We start from the raw sequence: 8,652 nt of genomic DNA, 5'->3' as shown, positions 1-8,652 counted from the left end.
TTTCTTTTTCTTTTTTTTTTTCTGTTTAAACGAATCGTTTCTTATATTTTCGTGTATGGTTAATAACGAACAATCTAACCAAATCGGATAGAAATTAATACCAATCAAATCGATAAATATATATTATGTTTGCTTTGGTTTGGTTTTAATAATTTTTAAAAAATTGATTATATTGATTTGATTATAATTTTAAGCAATAACCGCCGCAAACCATCTCGTGAACACTCCTAATTTGGTGTAAGCATCGATTGTGAATAAATGTTTACCACAATGCATCCTCCAATTTAGGGAGGGATGCAGCATTGCAACACTACGTTTATTTAATTCAGTAGCTTCGACATAGAACATAAATTTATCTATAAAATACATATTGTATTATGAGTAATCATATGTTGGTTGCTATTGTTAAAATATTGATCCAAATCAAAGGTGATTTTTTAAGGTTTAAAGTTAATGATCTAAACGACCTCTCACAAGTATGTCTTTTGTGTAGATAATCGATTGTAATTTCTAATGTAATGATAGACTAAATTAGAAATACAAATTTTTTGTGTTTATTTATAAATATAGGGTTATGATTCCGATTTAAATTTAGGATTTTGTTTCTAACATCTCATCTTTGGAAAAGACACAGCTGCTTATGTCCTAGTTTGGAAGATCAATAGAGACGGAAAATTGCTATAGCGCTCACTTCCGCATTTAATTTTACGTTCTCGTCGATTGATATGATAGTTCTTGAGAAAAGAAGATGGTCTAAAGTTTAGTTTCAACAGTTATTTTAATAGAAGTTAAACTCACTATTTTAAAACACACTGGATTCAGTGAAATCGGTTGAATTCATAAAAGTTAAATCTTGAATCTTCTATAAAGTCTAGTCCCAACTTCAGTCTAAAAATCTTAAAGGTTTGAATTCATAAAGGTTAAATCTTAAATTTTTTTCAGTGGAATCTATGTTTTCTAATTAATCACACATTTGAGGGACACATCTATCTTGTGTCTGGCTATTGTACATAGGATAAGAGAGAATATTTTTGGAAGCAATTTAATGAAATGTCAAAACAAGTAACTTTAGCTTAAGAGTCGTTAAGCCTTTAATCTTCTTAATCCATCTTTCTACATCCCAAATTCTTCTCTCTTTTAAAATTTGTAATGAGGAGTATCCTTTATCCTTTGATGTTCTGCACTTGTACATTATAGATTAAGTAGTTTTAAAACAAAGAAAATAAGGGTTTAGCTGAAATAGACCACTTTGGGTTAAACTTACAGAAATGGTATTTTGCTGGAAATGGGATTGCATAAACAACCTATTAGGCTACATTTGAACGAAGTGATGTCAAATTCTTCACACCAACGCAACGTACAAATAAATGTCATATAGCTGAATTTGAATAACCCCAATCCAATGTCCAGCACGCTGGCGAATATTACAGAGAAGGTGTAGTTTTTCAGCAGGCAAGTTGCAGAGTTAAAGCCACCAAGTTTGTGGCACCAAATCATAGTATAATCTCTGTTTTACTATTTACATCATAATATCATATGTACCAAAAAGCCTGAAATCTCTCCACCTAGCCCCAGCCTCGGCCACACGCTAGCACACCTTAAGGAAAAAATTACACAAGGAAACCCAATATAAAATTAACATCCTAAACAGAGTCCCAAAGTAGAGCCTAGTGCTTTTGCCTCTACACTCGAGCTGCTTGGATACATGAGACTTTGTTTTGCCTGGAGAAAAAGATTAGCAAGAGATGGATGTACTAGCAAGTACTATAAGATTATTTCTTGTAAGATTTTACATGTTGCTGTATATTATTGTCTGTATTGCCCTCCTTTACCACCTGCTACAAAATTATTACTGACGACGTCCCACTAACTCCTCATTTAACCTACTGAAGACTAACTTTACCGGAATACAAGCTACTACATTTGGCAGTGTCTCTGGTTTGAGTGCCCCGTCCAGTTGACAACTGTTGAAATCACTGCCTTGTTTCTGCTGTGAGGCTATCGAAGAAAGCGTCCTTATCTTTTGATTAGAAGACAAACTAACCTTTTTCCCTGGCTTTCTTGAAAATGTTCTCTCAATGGGAGCCCGGGACATGGTCTTCCTCGTCATGCTTGTCTTCTGAATGCAGCTACCAACAGTAGATTTTCGAACATTTCTGTGATGATTAAAACCCTGGACATGCTTGATTCCTTCAGGATTATCTGATGCTGATGATACATGTGGCCTTGGAACACGAACATTGGCAGTCCTGCGAGCAGTTCTCCATGTAGGTTGGAGTGATGCATCATAATCCAATGTTTCTGGACAATTATCAATATCTCCAATGAAGCTTTCAGTAGAACCATTTGCAAGGGTTTCAACTTGGATAGGATGCCCTATTATTGCCTGCCCGTTTAGCTTACTCATCAATGAAATCATAGGCACATGTTCTCTCTGATAGCTTGACTGGACTTTCAGGTCCACATCTACAAGCATGGCCCTGCCACCAACATGACGGTAGCTATTCATAGGATCAAAATACTCATCAGCCTCCTCCCAGTATCCTCTAATTGAAGGTTGATCATCCCAAGCCAAATCCCCCCAACCGAACATGTTTCGACTAGGTCTACCTGGAGCTCTAGATCCATATCCAGCAATTTGCATCCTTGATCTTGTAACCAGATCATCCTGAAGACAAGCATAACCTCCCTTTTCTTTGAAAGTAGAAATATGACTGGGTCTCCTTGCAAAATCTCCATCAGAAGAATCAACAAGCCTCTTGTTAAGACTTCGGGTATTCCTTTTCCCTTTTAGTTTCCATTTAGACACCCCAAAACCAGCAGAGACAGATTCCTGATCACAAGGATGAGAAGAACAATTTGCGAGTGTAAAATCATCAACTTCCTCGCTGCTCATGCTTCCATGTTCAGGTAGTGCTTCAGATCTTCCTACATATTTAGGTTCTAACTCAATAGATGCAGCACCATCTGCATATCAAACAAGCTACATTAGCCAACCTAAGCAAATTATTCTGCAGTTGCCCTCACTATTTAAAGGGAGAAAAAGGGCCACCTGAAGATGGGTGATCTAAATTATTGAAGTACCATAAGAATCTCAAGGAGCCATACGCGCGAAATAATAGATCTATGATGTGTTTTCTTGATAAACTGATGTGTAATGTATACAAGGGTAATGGGTAGTAAAATGGCACATGGAACCAGGTGCTTCAGAAAAGATATTTTTGCAGCTCATGACCACATTAATGCATTATACCACTCATTTTACACCAAAATTTTGACCAAAAATGATCTGCACCTAGTAAGGACATACCTAACTTCAAGCATTGTATATCGAGCACTAGTAACGATTCGAGTTCGCGAAGATTTCAATCACAAGTATGAATATAAAGCAAACTACCAACACCGTTCTATAGTTGAACAGTACAATTGAGCAAGCAGCAAACTGCAGTAGTTACGCACAACTGACACTGCTATGCTTCCGTATAATATGTCCACAAAATATGGACGGAAGTGAGATCAACAAATTAACCTCAATCATCTGTCATGTACTCTTAGACCCATCTATTTTCTTTGAGAAGGGTACAACATTTATACCGGATAAGTGAAAATGAGAAGAATAAACCACTGCAAGTTTAAGACGTGAACACAAAAAGGAATCAACCTGCTGATTCACCTAGCAGCAAGAGTAAACTAGAATTGGACAAATCACAAATAGTACCTGCGTCACCTAAAAGGCTAAGTCCTGGTATGCTGAAAGATCATACTGCATTTTGTGAACTTTCAAATAGGTTCTTCCCCTTTTTTTTTTTGAGAAAAATAGGCTCTTCCCTTTATCAAAATAAAAAGTTGTTCTCTGTGTAAAACCTTTTTGGCAAGTCTTTTTTGTCTATTGGCTTGGGAGAATTGATACCACTTACAGTTTCTTTTTTAGTTTTATAGCTTTTATGTAAGAAATATTCATTTTTACACGAGAGATCTGAAAAAGCCATTTTCTTCTATTCAATTTATAATTGGCCAAGAGAATTCATTTCTTTGACACTTTGTACTACGCACCCTCTTCGTACTAATTCTGAAAACAAAATTTGATCAGTTACCTTTCAAAGAAACATCCAACTATGAGGGTGCAAAATTCAAGGAAATCCACCGGATCAAGATGATAATGTAAAACTAGAATAATTAGGTCCATTCTGGAAGTCCCTTCCAGAGAAAACCTCAAGAAAGGGACCTAAATTATTCTATTGGATGATTCTAAGTTCTTTGATAAATCCTAATGGATGCTTCCGATTTTCCTTTCAATGAACTCCAAGAAGAATGAACCACGGAACAGAATATAAAACACAACTCCAACCACATAAAGATTAGTTGAGACAGAATGTCACCAGCTTCAGCAGGTAGGTGAAATCTTTCAGATGGCAGCACGGGTCTATATTCTATCACTGCACATGGAATCCAGTAATTGAACTCGCACATGCTTAGACAACTCCAAAGTGTTCAATGGTTCTGAAGAAGTTTCTACCCTAAGAATTCCCAGTACAAACTTTTGACTCATATGCCAACAAGAATGACAAGGTGTGGTCATTGGAAAAACATGTGTACTAACAGAAATAACCAGAAAATGGAGTATAAGTTAAAAAAAATTTTGGAGTTCCGGAGTATAAGTTATAACTTGATGCATAAAAAGGGATGAAACCAAAGACAAAATGTTCCTTGAGAAAAAATCAGCATTTCCTGCTAAAGAAAGAGTCATCACACAAAAAATGACACGGGCATTAAAAAGAAAATGACATAGTTCAGATAATTCAGTAATCTTCAAAGACACCGAGAATTTAACTTTTGGAGCTATTAGGATCAAAGTTTCAATAGTTTAATTCTGCCTCATTACTTAACTTGTATTTCTTTCATCTCCAACTGGAGAAAAATAAAGTAAGTAAATGATGCACATAAGGGTGAAGGGTGTGAAGAGAAAAAGTGGAGAACCTGAGAGTGTAGCCAACTCGTCATCAGTATCTGATTCCAGTGAATCTGACTCGGTTGAATCAGTTTCAGTGAACTCTGTTGATCCGGAACCATTCTGTTCACACAAACCAACAGGACGAGAAAAATTGTTTTCTTCAGTCTTCAATGATGGAAATTCAATCTGGGATTGATGACTCTCGTCAACACATAAACTCTTGCTAGGTTCAACTACCAGATGCCTAAACATACTATTCTTTGTAACCGATTCAATTTGAGCCAGCTCCTTTCCTGTACAAGAGGTGGGAACGGAAGCTGACTCCGGCTGAGGGAGAGAAACTGGCAAATTGTCAGAACTCTGCAAAACAAGAGCAAGAGGGCGGCGCTTATCGCGCCTCTTGACAAGGACGTCTTCTATCAATGCATCATCCGATGGTTTTCTTTTCTCCAACGTACTTCTTTTCACAACATTAACCAGGCCTTCTGTATTATCACTGCCATCAGGAACAGTATGTGCACTGCTATCAAGCACAGGTTGGTTCGTACTGTTTAAAGCAAGTGACGGAGAATGGTTATGTTCTGAAGAAACAGTACTCAGACCAAAATCTTGTAAACCTTTCATTCTAGGAAGTACACTAGCATTATCAACGACCCCACTAAGCTGATTTCGATCTTTGGGCACCTCTGCAGATGAAATATTTAATGCACTCTTGTCCTCGAGGGAGACACCAGATCTGGTAGAAACTTGATGGTACTTGGGTCCTGCATATCTACCATTTCCATTTTCCAGGTTTTCTGATTTTGTTACACACGCTCTTCCAACAATATCAGCAGTAGGTTTGTTGTTCTTATCAGTGGATGAAAACCCTGCTCCATATTTTTTGTCTAACAATAGCCTCTCAAGTTCAAGAGCATGAAGTATTGCATCTTCTCGACGTGCATATTTCTCTCTTTTCTTTGGAGGCATACCTTGGGAAGCTTCAGCCCGTTTAATACAATCATCAAATTCACCACAACGGAATGCTTTAACACGTTTTGACTTCTCCAAGTTATACCAATCCCTGGTAAAAAAGAGAAATACCTTGACAGATCATATTAAGAGTATAAGATGTTTGTAAGTTTTAGCAAAAAGTAATAAAGATAGAGGGCATTGGGAATGAAATTGAAGTATTTGACCAATCACCAAAAGCATTTCTAGAAAGTAAGAGTGAACTGAACAATTAATATATGACATTATAAGTTATCTTTGGCTTCTTCGCTCTTGCTTTTTCAGTTAGCTTGGACATGTGAAATTTCACAGTTTTTTAACCTCTAATCATCACAATTGGCACTTTCAAAGGTCGCAACAATTAAAAAGGACGCAAGGGACCACAATGAATCCACTTTCCAGAAAGTAGTTTGTCCAACAAAAGTAAACCACATCACCAGGTCAAATGGTTAACAAACTTTACCAATAACTCGTGCAAAAGGCAGATTCTTCTCTTAGAGAGAACAAGCAAAAAAAAAAAAGAGAGATAGGCCCATATGTCTGGCCTCAAACATGGCTATTGCACATAAAAATGAACTGAGAAGTTCTGCATTGAATAGATTAAATTTAATCCCGAAGTTAAAACTCTGTAAGAACTCCAAATGTTGATGTTTTTTCCACCTACAAAGTAGTTTTGCCCTAGCATCCCCAAAGCTTAGTTGAGAGGTCTGAGGCAAAGTCCATTCCTCCCTTTCATTTTAATCAGTAGTAAAGCCTGCTGCTGTTTCCACAGGCCAAGCAAGGTAGCAACTTTGCTTTTCTTTCTCTTATGCTCTATGTTCCCTTTCAATTGCGTGAGTGGGAGTTTTAAAGCTTCCACAGTTTCATTATAATAACCTTCCCCTCAACTCTCAACAGTCAACCTAGACTCAATCGATAAACTTTGATTGTTTTGGTCTCGACCAATATATTATGAGAAAAAGGCCTATGAATATAAACTGTGGAAAATGGATCTATTTGCGATCTAAGCAGAAGATGAACATAGGATATGGCGCTACCAAAAATCTATGCACAACATTTCCTTTCAGTCCGCAAAAAAAGCAAAAGGAATTTCTTCAACCATTATATATAACTTTTGCATCCGAATCCTTCCAGCGTGTAGCATAGTATCATACTGATAGCCTTGAAAACTCTCCAGCTCAAGAATCTATGCTACCAGTGCCAAAGAACAAGTGATACCACTCATTTTCATCTAATGTACCATACGACAAGTTTCATAGTTTGGCAAGTGACTAAATGCTAGTATCTTCTTTTTCTTTTTCTTTTGTTGCTCTTGGTAACTGGTAGAATCATTGTTTTGTGCTTTGAAACTTGGAGAGTAATGATCTTGCCCTCTACCCTTCCTCCCTTAAATACTAGACATGTAATCTACCTCACATTGTACAAGCTTTGCTATTGAACCAGTAACCTGGGGACAGAATTTACTTCGCCTATCTTGATGAAGCAAGAAACTATAATCGTCAATTATCTGACATATTTATAACTACATTAAGTCCAAATTTTACAATGAACTTATATTTCTCTGAAATAAAGACTCCACGTTTTGTCATAACACTAGAGTTGTTTCAAGTACAAGTCTTTCACAAATCAACAATCAACATGCAGTAGTAGTTAAGTTGCGTAAATACTCTGTCATATTTTTCAACAAAATTAAAAAGTCTTAAGAATAAGCAACTTACACACTAGCATCTTCTCTGCCAAGAAGCTTTACCGGAGTTCCAGATCGCGGAGACATCAAATGAGAAGCTGATAACTCATTAGTCCCCAATATTTTACCAGGCCACCACGACCCATTTCGCCTTCTTACCCAAACAATACTTCCAGTATCACATTCCATTATTCCTCCTTCTGTTTCTGAGCTTCCCATTCCTTCTATACAATATATAAACTGCTGAAAAAAATATTGATCCCTTCTTTCATTTTTTATTTTTTTGCCAAACCCAATTCTGTACTATAATTCTAAATTTCTACTTTTTTTTAACTATAACTCTAAATCAAATTCATGCAAAGCATAAATAGTTAGGGCCACCAACTCACCTACCCGTCTTCAAATCAACAAAAACTCACCGATCAGACGAAGATTATAAGGGGCTTTGATCGATCACCCTCCGGAAAAGAAAAGGCACAACTGGAATTCAAATCTAATAGAAAAATTGAAATCTAGGGTTAGGGTTTCCATTCAAATTTGGGGAAAATTCATAATTATGAGCTTCTGAAGAAATTGATCGGCGGAGCAACTGGAAAATCGGAAGAATTAATCGGCAAAATCTGTAATTTTAGGGCTGTGAAATTGATGAAGAAGAGTAAAGTCCAAAATCAAAGAGGGTTATTTGACCGACTGAGAGAAGTAAACCGAACGAGTAGTTGTTTCTGCAAATACGGCAACGCGTGGGTCGGGTACGCTGGGCCACCAGATGGGGCCCAGTCCAGTTTCAGGTTGGCATAAACATAGCGGAGAGACCTGGTGAAAGTGAAACGCGTGGTATTTTCGTCTGTATTTTGAACTTCCGTTGGATCATAGATTTTGAAGTTGAAACTTGAAATATGAAAAAATATTTGAACTTTGTAAATGAAAATGGTAAAAGAGATATCTTCTGAGTGAGATAAATTTGAGAATTCTATTTAAAACAATGTGTCAATTTAAGATCATTAACCACCTGTAGATTGTAGTT

At 36.8% G+C, this 8,652-nt stretch overlaps 1 protein-coding gene across 1 annotated transcript; it reads right to left on the bottom strand.

Moving 5' to 3' along the window:
* Positions 1 to 1,358: 1,358 nt before the first annotated feature.
* LOC107862957 (uncharacterized protein At1g51745) lies at positions 1,359 to 8,586 on the bottom strand. The gene is made up of 3 exons (XM_016708679.2): positions 7,660 to 8,586; positions 4,978 to 6,014; positions 1,359 to 2,967 (listed from the first exon to the last, which is right to left on the bottom strand). The coding sequence occupies exons 1-3, from the start codon at positions 7,845 to 7,847 to the stop codon at positions 1,850 to 1,852; spliced, it is 2,343 nt and encodes a 780-aa protein (XP_016564165.2). The 5' UTR covers positions 7,848 to 8,586; the 3' UTR covers positions 1,359 to 1,849.
* Positions 8,587 to 8,652: the final 66 nt, after the last annotated feature.

This window comes from Capsicum annuum, chromosome 3, assembly GCF_002878395.1.
Source record: "Capsicum annuum cultivar UCD-10X-F1 chromosome 3, UCD10Xv1.1, whole genome shotgun sequence".
In the NCBI taxonomy this organism is placed as follows: Eukaryota; Viridiplantae; Streptophyta; class Magnoliopsida; order Solanales; family Solanaceae; genus Capsicum; species Capsicum annuum.
Note: the sequence above shows the minus strand (reverse complement) of the source record. Positions and strands in the feature narration are given on the sequence as shown.